The following is a 22,337-nucleotide window of genomic DNA, read 5'->3' as shown; positions in this document are numbered from 1 at the left end:
GGACATGCTGTGTTTTACCTAATTTGCTGCCTGATAATATCTTCCTCTGACAATCTGAAGGCAGATTCAATTCTGTCATTTTACTGTCCTAATGTTTGAAAAATCAGTCATTTGTTTAATGAATTATTTTTTTCCAAACACACCAGCCATGGAGGCTAATTCTTGCTGCTGAACTCCTGAAGCAGGCTGCTCAGTGATGTCCTGTGGCAGGAACCACGGAGTCAGCCTCTAGATTTGCAGTAACAGTTATTCCCAGAGTATTGAACAGGGTCTTTCTGCCCTATGGGAACATAGCAAAACTTAGGTGGGAAAGGACCTAAGCTGAAAAAAAATGTGCATCATATGCATTTCCACAATTAGTGTTTGCTAGCTTCCTTTTCGATGGCTCGGTTTTCCTGCACATTGTGGTTATATGAAGTTGTTGACATGAAAATTTGAGTAATATGGGCACTTGCCCAGTTATTTCATTTAATTTATGACATGTATATTATGCTGGAGAAGAGGTTCCCTGTAGTAGTCCCTTCTAGGCTCAAAATCGGAGTTTATGAAAATAATGGGCTAGATTGATTTTTTGTATTATTTGTGTTTTGCTCACTCTACTTAGTACAGCCTGCTTAAGTGAATGTACTAAAATTGACATGGAAAGTTGATACTCAGTTTTAGTTGCCTGTCAGCGTCTCTCAGATTCTTATCTTCCATAAAACTGGTTCAGTTTAATTAATGTACTGGGATACCTGTCTAACAGAGAGCTGTTACTCTTGTTCCATTTGGTTGGTCATGCTGTGGCAGAGGGCGTGCAGTCACCAAAACACTCTAAATACGTGGCACAGGAAAAAAAAAATCAAATACTTAATATAATGAAATATTTTTAGAGCATTATAGGGATAATAATCACTCTTTCTATCCTTATTTGCCTAAAATATGAGTCTTTTATAGAGAGTCAAAAATCTTTCGTCAATAGCAGTTGAAGTCACTGAACTTTGAGGTGGAACAGTGTGCAGGTACAGCACCAGCAGATATGTGAATGTAGCTGAAATTAGCTGTCAAAGTTTACTTCAGAAAGGATTCCTGACATTATAACCAAAGCAATATATCTAGGCAACAGCTGAGAAGTCAGCAACTGAGATAAAGACAGTCCATCACCTGTCAGACAAGCTCCTTGCCTATCCTTAGATCCTTGCATAATTTTACAGATCTAAGAAATGATATTATAGTTCAAAATAAGTCAGTTGGATGGATATCCTACAGTCCTGAGAGATAAGAGTTTCAGAGGCCATGTAAATTCAGTACCCTGAAGTTTCAAGTGTTCATAGATTCACAAACTCTGGTCACCTTTTACAGTCTTTCCAGCTCTTCATTTAAGGCTGGGAACATCTGAATTTTGTTTCAGTGATTGCTTCTGCTCTCCCAGTTCTTGGGAGCCTTTCTTTAGTCACTTTTTGCTCAGCTCTCCTTATCACTTTCTACTCTGTCTAGGGATTATTAAAGCGCATGGTGACAGTTTCTCTTCTTATTGCTTTATTATTTTTTTAATCATTTTACTTGATGAGAAGTGACTGATGTTGTTTATGCCAGCTGCAAGCTGTTTGGCCTGCACAGTGCTGTAACCAGTGAGCCAAGCAACCCAGAGATAGGTGTGAATGCAGGGGCAGAAATTAGACTACACAAATGAACTGAAGGTTCTGGTACTTACCATCTTTTAACTACAAGTGGCCCAACTATGTGTTCATCTTTGCAGCTGCATGATAATTGTGGCACTTCTGCAAACAGTACTATTATATGTAAGAGTCCTTTTTTTCCAGCTCCTTGGAATGCAGGACTTTTTTTTCTCTCACACAGTAGACTGAGCAGTTTGGTGAGTACCATAGTGCCAAGTATTTTCCCCACCAAAATCTAATTTGCTTCCTTTCAATTTTTCATAAAGCAGTCGCTCAAAATACATTGTATTTCAGGAAACTACAGAGATCTGTTTAAGGATTTTATTTTTTTTTCCCTTCCTTTTGGCAGGAAGGGGAAAAAATGCAGTTTTACCTGTAAATATTTCTGGAACAAATAAGCAGCATTTTCAGCACAACTGAAAGCCAACTTAAACAGTGGTGCATGTGTTATACAGTTCTGTAATGGAATTCAGCAATTAAAAGTCCTTTCTTATTCAGGTTAGCCAATACACATTTGCAATGTGCAGTTACAGAGAAAAGAAATCTGAGCCTCAGGAACTGATGCAACTCGAAGGATACACTGTGGATTATACAGCTCCTCACACAGGTACTTTTCATGATTTTGAAGTACGATATATTTGTAGAATAGGTGATTCAATTTGGTCTTCTTGATGTAAGAGCAAAAGAACCCAAGGTTCTTTGGCAATTATTCCACTAGGATTTTCTGCTGTGAAAAATCATGCTTTTAGAAAGAAGCTTGTAAGAATAATGAATGTTAAACTTACACTAAGGTTGCCTGAAACATTATAAGACCACATATGATGAATTCTAGTTTGTCCTTCCCTTTTCTCTCTGTTTTTGATGATGGAGTCATGTGGCATCATACTGTAAGTATATTCATATTTGATTTAGAAAAGAAGGTGACTGATGCTAGTGCCTGCTAAAAAGAAATTTCTCAGTGTAATCAAAAATAAATTTGAAGATATTAGAAAATTCTACATGAGTTAGTGTTAGAATGGCAGAGTGAAATCAAAGTTACACATGCAGAGAAAAAAAATTCTACTCCACCTACACAGTGGAGGGTTATGAATTTAAGATGCTTCTAAGATATTGAAGATTAATCTTTGGAAACGTTAGCTCAGTGTTTAGAATAACTGAGAAGGCAAACAATGCTCAGAAGGTGATTGGAAAGCCAAAACAATGTTGTCATAAAGAAATCCCTGGTGCAGCCGCATTGACTGTTGTGCGCTCTTCTGGTTGTGCGTTCTCAGAACAAAACACTGGAATGACAAAAAAAGGTACCAAGGAACAAGCAGCAGCACTGATGAGAAGTGTGGAGCTGCCTCTATTCAAGAAGAGATAAAGTCGGCAGGGAGTTCCAGCTAAGAAAATGATGCCGAGAAGGAGGATATATTTGAGAAATGCAAGATAGCATATGACACAGAGAAGATGAACTAAGAAATAGAATTGAAAATGGAGTTATGGAAATATTTTCTCCTTTGACTTCTGTATTTATTCTACTTATATGTTACTAACATGTATTACCATTTGATCCTTATAGGTCTAGATTTCATCATATTTCTAGGTCATAAATACCTATAAAATGTTTTAGCATGCACACAGAAAAAAACAGTAAGATAATAAATATGAATGGTTATTTAGAATTAACTTGTAAGATTACCTTCTTATTTCCTGCTCCAGGTCTTCAGGGTGGTCGAATGTTTTTCAGTGCTGTTAAAGAAGGCGATACTGTTATATTTGCCAGTGATGATGAGCAGGATAGGATACTCTGGGTTCAAGCCATGTACAGAGCCACAGGTCAGTCATATAAGCCTGTTCCTGCAAGTCAAGCTCAGAAGATGAATCCTAAAGGAGGAAATGTCAACATAGATACATCCCCACTTTGTAAGTTGGCTTTCTTTTTCTTTTGTGGCTCTGGTTTTGGGTTTAGTTTGTTAAATATGTAGCAGGTCCCTCTATGAAGTTTAATTAAGCAGAACGCATTCACTAGGGAAATGTGCCTGGCAGTTTGTTGTTAGCCAGAAGCTCTTTAGCACAGATTATTATTACCAGCAAGGGAAATCCTGACTTGTGGGTCATTATTTTTATCATAATCCATGAAAATATGGCAATTAGCTTAATATTCATTACAGTTGACCCACATATTACCATGGAGATGGTGTTTGGTTTACATTACATTTTTTCAGTAGCCTGACAGTGTAGTGTTGAATAGAAAACCATCAATCTATTCTCAGAATTTTATAAATTTAGGCCAGCTTTGTCATACATTGTATACATTAGTTATCTAAAAATTGCTGTGCGGACAGTACATTGTGAGCTGAAAGGTACAAGATGGGCTGCTGGATTTTTGCACCTGTCAATGAAATAGTAAAATAATGTAAAAATAAAAAAAAAATTTGAAAAAAAAATCGGGTTTAAGTTTTCCTCATCTTTCTTTAAGGAAGCTGTTCTTTCAGGCAAAATCAAGGTAGATAGTGTATGTTCACTATATCTTGAAATTGTCATATAATTTCTTTAAAGTATCCTGTCCTGTAGATATCTGCCTATGGGAAGCTTACATGATTTTTTTCTGTTGTTCTGGAGTCTGAGTGCAATCCAAGGATTTTTGTAATAGCCTCAAATTTTTACATCATGTGACTGTGTACAATAATCCTTCTTCATTATCATATATCTGTATATGTAAAGTGATAGAAGAGATATATATGTTTTAGGCTCAAGTCAGCTTGATTTAATATCTGAGGTCTATAACAGGTTGACCAAAAACCATTTTCCTCCATCAGTCCTGCTAACACTCAGTTTCACGGCTTTCCATTCATCCTATAATCTTATATCATTTTGCTATTAGAAGACAGTAAAATGTGCTCTTTAAACTCAGTAACAGTTATCTAAAATCCTTACTGAGCTACCAAGAACATTGGGAAAAACTGTTTGATCTCACAAAAAATCTTAGTTAGAAAGTACAAAAGAAGTGACCATAGTCAGTAGCAGCCAAGAAATTGCTCTTCTTGGACACAGGGTTTGAATGGAAGTTGAAGCAACTAGAAACTGCTGACTATAGGGCAAAGAAAGTTATAGAAAGAAATAGATGCCAAGAGCAACTGCAAGTTTGGATATACTGGTTATGCTTTCAGTGATAGTATTACTGATAGTGGTAAAGAATTAAAAAACAAGATTGACACATCTTGATATTATTTTATACAGTTAGAAATTAATTTCCATTTTATCTTCTTTACTATGACACATTTTTTATTAGGCAATACAATTACAACCACAGAATTTGTTGACTACTTTTTTTATGTATCTTATCTTTCAATTAACATATCATATAAGCATTTCCAGCCATTTAGAGATGCATTGTTTTAAAGTATATCATACTATGCACCCTCCATAAACAGAAAGCAGAAAACCAACTAGGACTTTACAAAATAAATATCATTTAATAATATTGAGGCCTTGAAAGTCTGTCGCCATCTTCCTCATCCTCTAGGAAGATAAGAAGTGCAACTCATCCTGATAAAATGCACAAAAAGAACTTCCAATAGCTTGAAAAAATTTAATTATCTTTAATCTGCTAGATGCAGAGAAAAATCAGCTTAGGGAGACATGTTTCAATGTTTTTATATATTGTGTTTTAAAAACATCTTCTGTAATCGTGAGCCAGCAATGTGCACTTGCAGCCCAGGAAGCCAACTGTACCCTGGGCAGCATCACAAGAAGTGTGACCAGCAGGTTGAGGGAGATGATGTCCCACCTCTACTCTGCTCTAGTGAGACCTCACATGGAGTAGTGAGTGCAGTTCTGGAGTCCTCAGCACAGGGAGGACATGGATCTGCAAGAGAGAGTCCAGAGCAGGGCCACGATGATGACCAGACGACTGGAGCCCCTATGAGGACAGGCTGAGGGAGTTGGGGTTGTTCAGCCTAGAGAAGAGAAGGCTCTGGGGATGCTTCATAGCAGCCTTCTAGTGTTCAAAGGGGGCCCACAGGAAAAATGAGGAGGGACTCTTTATCAGGGGATGTAGTCATAGGACAAGGGGTAACTGTTTTAAGCTGAAAGAGGGTAGGTTTAGATTAGATTTTGGGAAGAATTTATTTTTTTCTGTGGGGGTGGTGAGGCACTGGAACAAGTTGCCCAGACAAGTGGTGGATGCCCCATCCCTACTGTTGTTCAAGGCCAGACTGAATGAGACTTTGAGCAACCTGATCTAGTGGAAGGTCTCCCTGCCTGTGACAGGGAGGTTGGAACTGGCTCCAAGGTCCCTTCCAACCCAGACTATTCTATAGTTCTACACCTAGCTGTAGTAAGGTTAATTTTTTGCTAGTAATAAATGCTAACATTTCCATTTTCCATTGCCTTCTAGACAAAATTCTACCTTCCAAAGTTAACGTTACATTATTAGCTTAAAATGACAACTTGTCAAAACCCAAGCATTTCATTTAACATGTAACATTTTTAATTAAGTATACATGTAAATAACAGTAAATGATACTTTGTTTTCACAGCCTCCACAGTTTTCTATATTCTCAAGTTCAAAACTCTTTCAGAATTTTTGTAAGCTATGATAGAATTATTCCTTTTATATAAAAGAAACTGGTAGAAAGGAATGAATGACACCTTTTTTATAAAAAAAGGCCATATTTTTTGCAGTTATTAGTGTCTTATTCCATGTAAGATAATTCCTTTTAGAAAAGGGTGCTTAAAATGACACGAACAAGAACCAGCCATCTCAGAGCTGGATCAAAACAAGCACACCAGGAACTCCTGAAAAGAAACTGAATGTGATTATAATAAGACACCCGGGGTCTAACCGATCTTTACAGCAATTATCACAAATTCAGAAAATGGAAATGCTGCTTTTGCGTGTGGCAACAGCACTCCAAAAGGCCAACATACAGATCTCTAATTGATCTGAATGTACAGAGTCTCTTCTTGTTGATGTTGTATAACATCAACAAGATCATTCAAGTAATTTATAAGAAACTTGATATACTTACTACCAGTGAGGTAAATAACACATTTAAATGTGGCACTGGAATCACACTGCTATTGCACCTGACAAATTTCTAAAATGAGCACTAGCCAATTTCTTCATTTCTGAGTAAAGCAACTTGGTACTGCACTTTTATAGTATTAGGTCCTATGGCAAAATACTGGCAGTCCATCACTGAGCTGTCCCCAGCCTGATGGTCAGGCTATATAGTCTAGCTGCTTTCTCATGTTCTGCCGCTTTCTCTACATCTATTACTTTGTTGGCTGATGTGTAAATGATGAGGTTCCGGGGGCATAGATTGTCTCTTTGGCCTGTGTTTCTTAGCATGTAGCACCTTGGAGTCCTGGTCAATGATCAGGAGTCAAAATGTTCCCGATGTAAGCTATCACTATCTGTGTGGAGTGGCACTTGAAGGAATGCAATGCATGTCTTGCCACTGTCCTTTGCAAAGAACATGTGTGCCTTCATCTTCATCCAACCAGTTCCAGCCTCTTCTGTACCAGAGTCATAGTTCTTACCCTGCTAGTCCCACTGTCTAAATCTTTCTAATCCTTACAATACTAGATTTCTTGTCTCTACCTGCTCTTCTTTCCTGCCTGCCTGAGTTAGCTCAAATCGCTGCCACAATGCTTAGAGTCAAATAAGGATGTCACTGAGAGCCACAAAAGAGAGGAGGTCACCTCTGTTCAAGGCCGGCTCCTGTAGTTCACCCTAGCACTGCGTAAATGCTACAGAAAACATGGGTTTGTTTCTGGTCTGGAACAGAGCAGAAGTGATGCCTGCTGATTTCATTGTCACTAGGAACCACTTGAGCATGTGCCACAAACCTGGAATTCATGGTAGTCTGAATTCATTCAATTCTACTGAGTCACTGAGGGTATGATGATTTCTATAGCCTTTGCAGCTGGGCTAAAATTGAAGTTTCTTGCAAAGATGGCAAAGGCATATTCAGGATGCTATTCGGCCAAAATTAATATCCTTGTCTAAAAGAACATTCCAAAAAATTGCTATAATCCCTGCAACAGCTTATGTAAGTTTTTGGCATGGTTTTAAAATATATGTATTCGTCCTACCTTAATAAAAAAAGATCCTTTTTTTGGCTAAACCCTTCCAAAAGATTAAATAAATGCACAACATGAAACAGAGTAACATTGAGATAGCAGCCAAAGCAATGAGTTTTAGTTGGAGGCGACTTGAAAGCAGGACAACAAATTCCTTTAAGAAGAGGAGAAAGTTAATTATGAAAAAGTAGAAGTGTTACTGCTTCAAAGTTCTATCCCAAATATCTTCCCAATATTTCCCAAGACTGAGAAAGTGTATCAACATATAGCACTCTTTCTATCTTTTGCATTTGCATGTAGCTTGAACAGGACATGTGAAAAATGCAATCACTCTAACAGTTTTTACAAATAGGATGTCAAATAATTTTTTAATTACAGTCTTGTAATATTTCTGAGTTCCTCATAATCTTTGATGACATTCATTTATTTTTTAAACCCAGTTTAAAAAGATTTACCAGTTATCTTGAATGTATATTATAACAGTAAAATAAAATCTAATATATTACACTAGATCTATTTTTCTGTTATTTCCTGCTTGCCTACAGCTGGCAAAGGTAAGTTTTTAACTCTTTTTTCTGTTGTCAAAATATATTTGGTAGCAGTTCTTCTGTAACTATTTGATGATGCTATTTGTATTGTTTGATTCACTTAAAAAGATGATGATCAGTCATCGATAATTTTGTAGAATTAGATCTAGGAAGTATGTATATCTTTAGAAAAATATTTTTTCTTATTTTGCCCGAATTATGTAATAGCAGATTCTGCTTTCACAAAGCACATTATATTCATTCAAGTGGTCACCTTAAACATAGTTATCATCTAGATGACTCTATCAGAATGTTAAATCTGTTTCTTTTGCAACATCTGGTCTTCTGATTTCAAAATACTTAATTACTTGTCAGTACTTACACAGATTTTCTTTTAACAAAAGGAGAATTTTTTGTATTTGTGGAGTTAACCAGAGGGAAAAAAAATCAATCCAGTTAAATTACAAAAGATTCAGCTGTGAACATTGTAAACCATAATGAAACCAATGCCAGAAATAACCATTAATTCTTTTTCTTTTCTGTAATGTCTTACTTTATGCAATGACTCAATAAGTCAGATATCCTTATAAGAAGGAAAACTTACAAGAAATGCAGAAACCAATCATTTACACAATAAACAGATTGTGTTTAGAAAACTTTTACTTGTGTGTGATTCATTTTGGAAACTACAGATAACTTCACTTTGAGGCTTAATACTTTCAGTTATGTAGTTGATTTATCAGTTGTTTATCTTTGAATTCATGTGTTTAAAAACATTTAAGAGAGAGTATTTCATGTACCTATGTCAAAAATGGGAGGTAAGTTTGTCATTAATGATAGGCTCGTCTAATGCTCATTGAAATACTGTTAATCTATGTAATCACACACAGTGCTGATTCTTAAACCATTAAAAATATATTCTGTTGCTTCTCTAGGATGATGTTCTCATACCTTACACCACTGATGTATTATCATACTGTTTATTTGCTACATCCACCTTGGTGAAATCTGTCACATGGATGTGACTCTTGCTTTGACAATGCAAAGCCAAGTGATATGAATTAGTTTCTGCGTCTTTCCAGGATGTGATGCTGCAGATCCTTCAGCTTGAATTAAATAATTCTCCCATCCACAAATACAGCTGAAAGTTGGACTTGACATGGATCAATATGATCTGGGGCTAAATTTCTAAATGTGACTGATTATGTTAGCATCATGCCCACAGATCAATATTGAGTTTTATTATGAACCTGACTCTATAATTGGGTTTAATCAATAAACTTTTGTCTCCTTTTCTTTAGAAATTTTAGGTTTGTACTATGCAGGTTTTCAAAATTGCATTTAGGATACATTTTCTGGTAACGAATGTAAAAAGACCTAGATTTGAATTTAAAGGAACAAAGAGCTAAGATCCTATTGAAAGGGGAAGTCAATTTTTAAGTTGATAGGACTGTTCACCCCAGTACAGTCTATAGAATCCAAGGCAGCTAATGTGCTAATACATAACTAGTCCTTTTGGGCACTGTAAGGCTTTTTCTGTCCATACTTGATAGATAATTCACATTGAGGACTTTGACAAAACATAGCATTAATGAAAGCAATCACTAGAGCTTCTCTTTTGATAAACCCGCGGGGTCTAAAGGCGTTGAAAGATGCAGTCTGTGAGGAACAATAAATTTGGGCCTTTGATTGAAGTGCCATTTGGGATGGTATGTTTTCTCGATGTATTTACACAAAAATGCTGCTCCCTTTTTCACTACTCTTCGCTGGAAGGTTGAAGGAGCTTTTTGCCATTACTACATTAAGGTTCATCTCATTAAAAGCTGAGTACAAAAAGAAGGCTGGAAATGACCTAGCTCAAGCCAGTGTGTTCATTTCTGCTCCAGTTTGCCATTTGAGAAGTAGGTTTCAAGCCATGATGAATATTTCTACGAGTGGTACTTTGATTAGCAGTAAAGATGCTCTTTCTTATCTGAGGAAATAAATACATAAACCTTTTTCTTTTTTTTTTTTTTTGCAGTGAAGGCAAGTGTATTTATTTTGGTTTTTTGCTAAAATTAGAAAGAGTGCCGCGCAAACCCGGGAAATCATAGAGCACTTTTTTTTCCATGCTCATAGCACTGTTTTGTAAATTATAGCATTTGAAGAGCTCCACTGGAAAACTATTCTTTAAGAATTATTTTAATGTGCTATGTTGGTTTTAAGGTAGCCTTTCTAAATTGTTTTATTTAATTTGCCAGTGGGTAGAAACTGTATTTTTTTCACTATTACATTCCATAGACTAGTATAATAGAAAAAAGAATTCAATAATATTATTTCCAGATTAAAAAACTATATTCTATAGTGTCACCTACAAGCATCTTCTGTAACTTGTTTCTTCAAAATATTTTCAAGAAAGTTTATATATTGAGACTTATATACCATGTATACACTTGTGTTTATAGATCTGCACACACACTCACGTGTATCATTCTGCACATTTTTCCTTTGTATGAACAGACACAGACCGTGGCCAGAAGCATGGCATGGATGAGTTTATATCTGCTAATCCCTGCAAATTTGACCATGCGTCCCTCTTTAGACTACTTCAGAGGCAGACCTTGGATCACAGATTGAATGACTCCTATTCTTGTTTGGTGAGTACTAGCTGGAAGACAGATCTAAAGAAGTGAGAAATAGTTGTTACAAAGTAGTCCTTTCTTCCTAGTTCATTCAATAGCTGCCGGTATGGTTGGAATAAAGGGTCCAATCGATTGGTTTCAAGTATGAAAATTATACTGTTGCAAGCTGCTGCTGTGCCACTCAATAGAAAGCAGAGACCCAAACTCTCTCTGATGTTATCAGCTGAAATTTATCATGTCCTCTATGGAGGTTTAAATAAAACCATAAGATTTTTATAATGGTAAGAACTCCTGTGGTAGGATTCACTGACACCTGTATAGGCATTTTAAGGTACAAATGCAGTTATTTCTTGTTAAGCATTTTCACCTATCTTGTAATTCTTCATTCCACTGTGTTGTGAAGAAAGAAAAACACCAAAAGAAGGGAAACAGAACCACAGGCAATATTGACATAAATGTATTACCTGAACTGGGGAAAAAAAAGGAAGTATGATTATTAAGAAAAACAAGTGCATTCTCTGTAAAAAAAAAGGATATTTCTCACATTCAAAGACAGCTATAAAAGACAAGATATTAGCATAACATGCTTCCATATTCGTAGCTGCAGATCACTTTGCCTACCTAACACTTTCTGTTATGTGCTTTGTGGAACTACGACTTGAGGATGGGGCTGCTTCTGGGTTTGGTTGTTGGTTTTTTTCTGTAGGGAAAACCAGTAACAATCTTGTGGAATTCTACCAGATTATACACACTTGTTAAACAAGTTTGTGTGGGTGAGACCTCATAACTTCCTGAGGCTTAATTTTTTACCTGATATCATGTCTGAAATAGTTATCTCTCACTAAGGACCTAAAATGCCTCAAAGCACTTAATTTTTTTCACTTTACTGTCCATACAGAAATAAAATAGGATTTTTTTTAGGGTTTTTTCCCCATTGATCTGACTAGTCATGTAATACAAAGATAACGGGGGGAGGGGGGCAGAATGGGGTTAGGTTTGTTTGCAAGTGTAAAAAAAATAAAAAATTATTTGACGACAGTTGCTTCCTTTTTAAAATCCTACCAGATAAGTATGTATAGAAAAAGTTAAAGGACTCATTTTCTGACTGTGGGCTGCACACTGAATCAAAGAAGAGGCCTGAAGGTACATCTGTACAAAGTAATTGGCACTCAAAGAGAAAATGGTTAGCTTCCTAACAGTGCATTGGGGTCAAAATCTGTCTTTATAATAATAATATTGTAAGACACTTAATATAACCTTGAAATCAGGAACTTTTAGTAGAGGTTAGGTGAAATGCACAGTGCTATAGCAACCATAAAGCAGATGCATTTCTTATTCTTCTTTTTAAAATTCACCTTTTAATAAGTAGAATGGGTGATCATTTTTTAGTACATTGCATATTTAACTACATTTTTTAATTAAAAAAATCAGGAATGTCAAAGTAGCAATAGGATACATTAATGTATAAGTGTGATTTTTTTTTCCTAAACAACTCATTTCTTGTCTTTTTTAAAAACAATGCATCCCTGTATTTCAATAAATATAGATTACCCACACATAGAGCTTGTGAAACTCTAAACAAAAATGTGTAAGAATTAATATTAAGCACAGTTCTCTATTAAATTACTAAAGTACCTGAACTTCTTTAATTTTACATCCTTCTCAGTATTCTTGGTTTTGGTTTTGATTTTCAATTATACAATTAAAAAATATATAGTTAGCTAATGCTCTGTTGTGTGTTTGTGAGACTTACGTGAGGTACAGGGTTGAACAAGGGCAAGGAAGGCATGTACTTATATGAAAATGACCACAATAAAACAGATCTCTTTAAGAGACTGTAGCTAAAGTAATGGGTCCTTTAAAAATTTGTATTTTTGTCGCAAGTTCCTCCTATGAGAAAATATAGAAATTTTAAAAATTCTTTCCTTTTGTACTGCTCGGCATTGGCATGCAGCCTGTTGTCATGTTTTCCATTAAAATGTAGGGAGAGATCAGTGACAATGACAATGTATTGGCAGAATATCAGTCACAATAACCACTATTTATTATATCTACAGATAAGATACTCATTATTGTAGAAATTCAGTTAAATTCCTTTTTCTTTCCTTCTTTCAATGGAACACCACATTTTCTAGAAAATTGTAAACTACATGAGCGATTGCAACATGACTGGATATTAGTTTAAAACTCTGAGTACTGTTCTGGGTGCTGTAATAAAGCTAAGTGTTCTCCAGAAACAGAGGAAGCTCTTTAAAGGCATTGAAAACATTGACTTCAACGAGATTAATCAGGAGCAAATAAATATATAAAATGACTTTGAGGTATTCTTGTTTCAAATAATATGTTAAATTCAACAGTTGAGGATGAATATAAAATTTTAATTCCTGTCTCATGCAAGATTTTTGTTTAAGTTAAAAACATAGATAATTTAAACCTGATGTGAATTTATTTTTAAGAATTGTTTAATACTATTTTGGCTGAATTTTTGTATAAATATTAAAACATCTGAGCTTGCAGAAGAATCCACAAGCAATAAGGAAATACTGGTCTTCAGCTGCTAAACTGATATTATGAATTCATGCCTTGCAAAATCGTTTTGTTTATCCAAGTTATTTGTATATTTGGGTTTGGGTGTTCCTCAGTCTCTCTTAAACATTTGACAAGGATGATGAGAGGAAAGTATCACCACAGTCAAGAAAAGACCAAAGAAAAGTGCTTGTTTAGAAACACTATGCAGTATCTGTGGTTTTCCAATGTTTACATTCTGTTCCCTGCTGCTTTTTGGAAGCTCAATGTGCTATCGTTTTTTTCATATCGAGAGGCAAAGCAATCAAGGCTCTTCTGTTTTACAATTCTACATCAAGAAGCAATTCTTTAATTTCTTTTTCTGCACTCTGGATTCACTCAAGAACTGTTTTTGTGGCAGGAAAGTCTCTGCTCATGTCTGTGTCAGGGTTATGCCATTCTGGTTTCATCAAGACTCTGCACCAGTAAGCCCTCAGCACGCCCCAGATTATCTAATTATTATTAAATGTCAAATCCTACTTATCTTATTCAAGCAGTTTTAAGAGAAGTCCTAACTTTGTATCTCTTTACAGAAATATAAGTTGTTAAAAAGCTTTTAAAAGTGTACATGTTACATGAGAAACAGAGTAAATATGTCAAATTGTGGTTCCCTCCCATTAAAGTTGCAGCCACAGCCAACTGACTCTCAATCTCTGTTTTATCATGGTAATGTCCCTCATAATTACCCAAACATTCTCTCATAACTTACAATTAATAACTTTAACAAACTTAATTATTTTGAAGTGTTAGTTTATTTTATATTAGGTTTTTATATAATTGAATCTGTACCAGACTTGGGATATATTAGAATATTTTTATAAGCCACATATTATGTAGTAGTGGTAACCCAGAACTGCAAATAGTTTCCTGACATTTACTCCTTCCAACAAGAGGACTATTGTTCAATCTAACTTCCAAAGCGATCAACATTAGCAGATATAAATCATTCTGGTATTAAAAGCTTATGCAATGCACATAAAAAATATATACTTCTGCTCTCTGTTCGACTGAAAAGCTGTGAGTGGGAGAAGAAATCTCAAAATGTTGTGGGGTTTTTGCCTTTCTCTTTCAGGGTTGGTTTAGCCCAGGTCAAGTCTTTGTATTAGACGAATACTGCGCTCGCTACGGAGTAAGAGGTTGTCACCGACATCTTTGCTATCTCAATGAACTGATTGAACATTCAGAAAATGGTTCTGTCATTGATCCAACCTTGCTGCACTACAGTTTTGCATTTTGTGCTTCTCACGTTCATGGTAACAGGTAATTTAATGGTATAATTTAAAATTCATAGCCTTAGGATGAAGCAAAAGTATTTATAGGTTCTTTCATTCACCAGGTAGGGAAGTTTCATGCAACAGAAATCAGTTCATGAAAGTTTCTTCAGGGATATTGGAGGTTCTCTACAGATTATTATAAAAAAAATAATCTTTCAGTTTGTACTGTCTTAACATGGTGTCGTTTCTTGGGCATTGTATAGACAGGCTGATTCAAGGCTAATGGGTATCATCCTGTTAAAAAACTAGTCTTCTGCATTCTGTGTGTGTGTGTGTGTTGTGTTAGTGAATGGTATTTCCAGTGAACTTTTTGAACAGTTTTGCAATTTAAGGGAAGTTTTGATTCTTGTTCTATAGTCTGTAGTTTGGCAAGTAGTCATACTTTACTGATATCTTTTGACCGCCCTACAACAGGGAGAAAAAACATATACTGGGAATGTAGTGTGGCCCCCAGCCAGGAAGAGCTAGGACACTTCTGGAATACTTTCCACTAAAGGGGAAGGCCACTTCAGGAGCTGTTGGTCACAGGGATTCTCTTGGGATGATGTCTTCCTTCTACTTACAAGTGAAAGACTTGTGAAAAAATTAACTTGTTACTTTAATGTCCTAAACACATTCTTTAAAATAAGCTTTTGCTTCATTTATGTCTTTTTCCAAATTGTAAGGGGACAAGCTCTGTTGTTGAACAGCAGGTATTGGAGTTAGGATCATTAGAAAGCTCAGGTTGGGAGGGACCTCAGGAGATCTATAGACCAACGCCCTGTACAAAGCAGGGTGAGTTGTGAGGTCAGACCAGGCTGCTTAGGGATTTATCCTGTCAAGTCTTTACCCAGATTAAACTTATCTTGTTTCACTGTAGTTATATCCATTGTCTCTTGTCCATCGCCCGGTAGCAGCTGGGGGGCTGCCATTCAGGCCCCCTGAACACCACCTGTTCTCCAGGCTGAACAAGCCCAACTCCCGCAGCCTCTCCTGAGAGCAAATGCTCTGCTTTCTGTCATTGTAGCCGTCCACTGAACTTGCTCCAGTTTGTCTGTCCTCCTCGTACTGCAGTTGGGAGTCAGGCAGGGAGCCTATCAAATCATAGGACAACATGCACGTATACCCTACAGTGCACACTAGTTTTGTAGACTGCTGTAGGAATTACATTTGAAAAGCTCAAAAATATCAGAGGAAAACCCAATAGATATTCCTCCTCTCAACTGATACAATCCTGCCACTAGGGGAAAACCTACTCACAGTCCCAAAAAGTGATTACTGTGATGTTGTCAGTAAACCCCTAAAACTGAATCCCAGTAGGCATCAGAAGCAAGAGAGATTTTATTCCCAACCTGTATGTTTGTGTTGCCCTTCAGCCAGTCAGTCACAGAGGCCTTTTTAATTGTTCTTGAGCCAGTGAAGGAGGGACAATCCTTATAAAAGATATTGTTTCCTTTATTGGATCAGACAAAGCCTCATCTGTGAGAACAGGAGCCAGGCATTTGTGACCTGGGTGGTTTGGTAGTGCAAGATTAACATTATGTAATCATTGATAATAATATCCAAAATTGAAGTGGTTTTGAATGTGACTGAAATTCACATAAGAATCTTAACGTTCATACTGGTAAGTTAGGATATTTTCTGGCTTTTACGTGGTAACCTATTCTCGGTGAAAGCATGCTTCTTTTGTCAGTTCTTGAAGTACCTGACACATACGTATTTTCTATTGAGGATAAGTCTTTGTTGTTTCTAGCCTTTTTATTACTGGTTTCAACCTAACAAGACAAATATACAGTGATAATTGCTCAAACTTATTTCAAGAATTGAAAAGAAAGGTAGATACGTTTCTTTTTATTTCATAATTTAAGTGAAGGACAACAGTGCGTGCAGTGCATGAAAATATCTCAGGGAGCACATCATTTACACAGTGGTAAGCACTCTGTTTGTATTCTGTCTATTCCTTCTGTACAGATATTCTCTGAATAGCATTATGAGTGTTTTAGGAATAAAAGAAGTGTTGAACAGAGAGAGTCTGACTAGAACTGAAATATTGTAAAAAGGAAGAAAAAAGAAACATGAAGAAAGAAGAAAAGTAAGTCAAGGACAGAAGCAGACACACTCGCTGAGGATGACAGACACATATATACCACATAATACATCCACTCATTCATCTGCCGCAGCACTAAGAAATAGTAAAAGGGAAAAAAGAATTTCACAGACAATGCGTGACAGGCCAAAGTTCTAGGCTGATCGCTGGCGTTATACATCTTAGTTTTATAAGTCAGGATGAGAATTAGAAAGACCACAGAAGAAAGACAAAGAGCTTTATACTCTGGGCATGATGTATTCAATTTATATTTCACCTTTGCTTCACAGAGGGATTTTAGACCTTCCACTAGCCTGAGAAAGATCATCAGAAATGATCTGGAAGTCAAATGATAGAGGAGCATGTTAAAATGCAGCTGTATCTGTAGTTCAAATTATCAGTTTCTTTTAGGTATGAATTTTAGAGAAGCAGAAAATCTAGTGACATCAGTCAAATGATCAGATAAAGGTGTCACTTACCTTCATTTCTGATGGTCTTATGAGGAGAAAGTCAAGCACAAATCAGAGCAAATCTAAACCAGTATATGTATATGTTTATGTATATGTATATGTGCACAGAATATATTGGGGCCATATCCTGAGCACCACAATGACTACATATTATTTGCTTAACAAAACACATAAAAGTAAATTGTTCTCCTAGAGCTTCAGGGACACTGTGGAACACAGAGGAGACCTGAACTGATATCTGGTGTAGACTGTAAGCAGCAGACCTTGCCATCTGGTCTCAGGACCAGAGAACAGTCCCAAACTGTTTTCTTACCTGAGATGAAGATATAGATAACAAATTCTGACTGAGTTATAAAGCATACTGATACTTAGTGTGTCTTTTATGCCAGTGTTGTTAATTTGGGAACATAAATGTTTATGCGGAGTCAAACACAGTGTGCGGAGTTCTAGACTGAGGGATTGAAGCCTCATTCATGCTTTTCCTTTTCTACTGGGAAGAGTATTATGCCTCAGCTAACAAATTGCTTATGTAGAAAAGGTATTTCTGCTTTTCTGAATGGCATTCTTAAGTTCTCTTCCTAAATAGCCAAAAAGCAAAATAGACTTGCTGAGTGTTTAAACAAAAACGTATCCTGGTTTCTGAATCAGCCAATTCCCTTTCCTCCAGTAAATAACATCAGCTTCGGTTGGCTGTGCTTCTGGTGCTATGTAACTTTACAATAGTATCTCCTTTGGCTCTTCACAATGTTTTTCATCTGAAAAGTTCCACTTTATAGTCCACATCAAAGTCATTAGTTCACAAGTGAACTTTTCACGCTCCAGTTACGCATACACTTATGTATCTCTGGTGAAAGTGAGATGGGCAGAACAAGGAACAGTATGATATTCCTGAATGCTGACATTTCAGTCTAAACAGTCCAGGTAGGAGCTATTGTTTTCTTCCCTATTGCGTTCACTTTTGTCTACTTTTCATGCTGTGACTTCTATTCAGTCCCTCTTGTCTGAAATGGATGCTGGTGGGTATCACATGAAGTGCAAAGTGACTTCTTTCCACCTGCTGAGTTACAGACTGAATTGAAAAATTCAAAATTCAAGCATATTCCTCAGTTATACCTCTTTCTATTGAGAAAGAAAGCTGATTTATTGGAAGATCACGTATAAGGAGTGAAGGTGAAAGTTATGCTATAAAAATGAGTTTATAACTGAAAGATAAATAGTTTATTTCTGCCTTCACTTTGAAATCTTTAGTGTATTTGTGTTTCCATAGAACAGTCATATTGAGTCAGGGTACTTCTAAGCCACTCAGTCATCTGTCTCCGGCACTGACCTGCTTGGAGTAAGAAAAGGGCAAGTATATACAATATTTTCTCTTAGTACTCTTTCAGTCTTCAACTCTTTACAGGTCAGAATATGCCTATTCGGTAACCTGGAATGAGTCCCTGCTTCAGGTGCTTGTTCAATTGCATCCCTGAACCTGTGTAAGCCCCTTGTACCCTCAACACCTTTGGCAAAAAGTTCCTCAACTCAGCCTCCTCTTGCTTGGAGACCTCTTGCTTTGAACTTGACTTCTACATGTCTCATTTCATTCTCTGTTGCTATTGGAAGAGATGGAGGAGAGACAAAAAAAATACTCCTTCTCTGTTGTCTCTTTGCTATTTAAAATTCAAGTATGAGTGAAGCATGCATTGGTTACACTGGATGAATAGTTTCTGCTAATTCCTTACCCTTTTCTGGTAATTTCCAATGCTGATTTTCTTCTTCAGTTGCTGCTGAACAGGTATGGGTTCATGGAATTATCCATCATAACACCAAGGTCTCTGTTGCAAATAGCAACGGATTTTTCATTGCATTTATCTGTCTTGATCTTGTTTACTGGTTTGATGTTCTTTGACTTCATAGTGTCTTTCTGGAATTCCACACAATGCTGCATAACTATCATTACAATTACTATCACTTTGTTTCTTAGCTATTTGCCAGTTCATTTATAAATACCGTAAAATAACACAAGTCTCAGCACAGATCCCTGCAGAACTCTACTGATAATATACCTCCACTGCAGCTGCTCACCATTTATTCCTACTCTCTCTTTTTTCACTGTAAATGTAAGAACTTTCACTTTTACTCAGTGGCTGCTTAATTGCCTTAAAAGCTTTTGGTTAGGGTCTCTGACAAAAGATTTTTAGAAATCCAGGTACCTCATATCAGTCAGATCACACTCATCCACCTGTTATTGATCCCTTTAGAGAACTCCAAGAAGATCAGAAGGTAAGATTTCACTGCCTTATGGCTTCAAAGTCTTACAGATTTCTTCACAATAGATAATATTTACCCAATATTCTTTAGTTTTATCCTTAAAAATCCTCATATTATAGTTCCTTCTAATTTTCTGGGATGTATGTAAAGCTTACTGGCCTGTAGTTCTCCCTGCCTCCCCTGTAGCATTCTTCTATTTTTTTAAATTGATCTCATGTTCTTCACTTCCCAGTCCTCAGGAGGAAGACAGTTCTCCATCAGAAGTTTCATATAACCATAATTGAGTTCTAGCCCTGGAATGCTGTTCATTTTTCTGGTTTGTTCCATAAACTATTTCATGCTTGCTATAATTTTGGGCCGTATCTGTGCTGAAAATAAAGATTTTAATTTTTTGTTTCTGTGATCAACAAGGGTTCCGGCGTAGGGGTCTTCGTAATTTCCTTCATAATAAACACCAGTGGAAAGAATTCATTTCATATCTCTGCAATAGCCTTGCCCTTTACAAGAGTTCGTTTTAGATCCTTGTCTTCATTTGACACTGTAAACCGTCTGATAAGCTTCTTCCTCCTGTTATACTTGAAGGAAATATCCTAAAGTGGAGCAAATAAACACATATGAGAAATGAAACTATAGAAACTTCAGAAAGTGCTATGAATTCATATATTTCTTTTCATTTTTCGATGTTTTATGATAAGAATAATTTATTGCAATTTTACACTTTGTGTCAAGTGATAAAATAATGTTCAGAGAAATCATCCCTTTAAGATGTGGGACAAGAAACTTTGTAAAAATATGGAAAATAATATCATTATATTGCTTTGTGTCTTCTGATCATTTTTCACGGAGCTTCTGAATAGATGTTTCCTTCTCTTCTGACTAAATTAACTCTAATTAATTGTCTGTATCTTCTGGTTTTACCTTAGAATTATAGAATCATAGAATAGTGTGGGCTGGAAGGGACCTTAAAGATCATCTAGTTCCAACCCCCCTGCCATGAGCAGGGACATCCCACTAGATCGGGCTTCCCAGGGCCCCATCCAACCTGGCCTTGAACACCTCCAGGGATGGGGCAGCCACAACTTCCCTGGGCAACCTGTGCCAGTGCCTCACCACTCTTATAGTAAAAAAATTCTTCCTAATGTCTAGTCTAAATCTGTCCCTCTCCAGTTTGTACCTGTGCCCCCTCTTCCTATCACCACAAGCCTTTACGAATAGCCCCTCTCCAGCTTTCCTGTAGGCCCCCTTCAGGTACTGGAAGGTCGCTATAGGATCTCCTCTGAGCCTTCTCGTCTCCAGGCTGAACAAGCCCAAGTCTCTTAGCCTGTCCTCATATGGAAGGTGCTCCAGCCCTCCGATCACCTTTGTAGCCCTCCTCTGGACCTGTTCCAACAGCTCCATGTCCTTCTTACATTGAGGATTCCAGAACTGGACACAGTATTCCAGATGAGGTCTCAAGTATTCCAGATAAGGTCTCAAACCTTCAGTTTGTATCTTTCATAAACAATATCAAATAAGATATAACTTAAAATTCCAGACCTTAAATCAGTCATTTCACCATTTATAGCACATGGTTGCCATCTGACATGAAAGGTTTTGTGCAGTTATCTCTTCACAGAAGTGTTATGTTCTTAAATATATAATTTTGTAGATAAAAATAGCCTGTAGACTTCTTAGATGGCTTTCGCAAGAAACCAATGCTAGCGGGGTTTTGTGGAACTTTTCCCTTTTTAGCAGTTGAAAATAACTCCTCTTTTTCTGTTCTTCTTATTCACTCTCAGCCCCACATGTTCTGTCTGTATTGTAGTGATAGCAGATGGAAGGTCTTCTTTCACCATTTTTTATTGTCAGTTGGGCCTTTAATCATAGATCTGCTTTAATCTTAGATATGTTCCAAGACTGTCCAACAGCTGGAGGAAGGAGCCTGAGATCTCTTACAGTGTAGACCTTTAGGGAAGTATGTTACATTAGAAGTTATAGTCTATCAGTCCATCAGCATCTTATATAAATTTTCTCTCATGTTTGATACAGCATCTAGAGCCTTAACAAGAGTCTTGGGTTTGTAATTTGTCTCATTTTTCTATCAGCCTTCTGTAACGGAAATGATGAGAATGGATTTCTCATCTTGGAAAGGGTGTTTTTATTCAGAAGTGATTTGTTATCAGTCATGAGTGACCATTACTTCCCCAGAATAATAAAATGAGAAAATATACCTTTTAGGATTGGTATGCTCTGTGAGTTTGGGCTTCTAGATGAGAAGCAGTGTTCTCTCAGAACTGGAAAAAGGAGTTGATCCTTGGACATTTATATCCCTTTTCTTCAAGTGTATGTAATCTTCCCCTTTTCTGAGGCTCATGGGCTATGCTGAGAATAGAACTTTTTCACTAGGTCTTTCAGTTGCCTTGTGCCAAGCATCTTGCATCAAGTTCATCCTTCAGTTTAGGAAGCTGATCATCTCTGAGGTGTGTGAAGCACAAAGGAAGGTAAACCTTCTTTAATTTAATATGTATTCTCTTTTTTAAGTGGTTCGCTTATGACCATCACACCCCTCAGCCTCTGATGTAAGGGCTCTCTAAATAGTTCTGTGTGTTTGGGTTTTTTTAATTACTGTTGTTCAATTAGTGATAGAGCTTTCTATATATTGCCATTGTAAATAGCCACGAGAAAGTTATCAGTACAGTTCTGCCGAGTTCAAAGCTAGAAGCAAAGCTCTTCACCCTGTTGCAGGGGCCAAGTGAAGTCATGTTGACATCACCTTTGGTTTAGGGAATAATACTGTCCTGTGTTGGGAAGTACTAGTAACTATAGTAGTGTTACCATAAAATGTGTACTCAC

The 22,337-nt window shown here is 36.7% G+C and overlaps 1 protein-coding gene across 9 annotated transcripts in view; it reads left to right on the top strand.

The window, feature by feature from the left end:
* Positions 1–22,337, top strand: part of CADPS2 (calcium dependent secretion activator 2) — a 316,209-nt gene that overhangs the window by 203,625 nt on the left and 90,247 nt on the right. For all 9 annotated transcript variants that reach the window (XR_008449684.1, XM_054065620.1, XM_054065610.1 and 6 more), the window contains exons 10-13: positions 2,157–2,265; positions 3,360–3,563; positions 10,757–10,893; positions 14,516–14,703. Coding sequence is in view for 8 of the 9 variants with exons in the window: in XM_054065620.1 (XP_053921595.1) it covers positions 2,157–2,265; positions 3,360–3,563; positions 10,757–10,893; positions 14,516–14,703 (638 nt within the window). In the remaining variant the exon portion in view is untranslated. The remainder of the gene's footprint in view (positions 1–2,156; positions 2,266–3,359; positions 3,564–10,756; positions 10,894–14,515; positions 14,704–22,337) is intronic.

The sequence above is a fragment of the Cuculus canorus genome, chromosome 1, assembly GCF_017976375.1.
Source record: "Cuculus canorus isolate bCucCan1 chromosome 1, bCucCan1.pri, whole genome shotgun sequence".
Classification (NCBI taxonomy): Eukaryota; Metazoa; Chordata; class Aves; order Cuculiformes; family Cuculidae; genus Cuculus; species Cuculus canorus.
The sequence above is the reverse complement of the archived record's forward strand: the minus strand, read 5'-3'. Positions and strand labels throughout refer to the sequence as shown.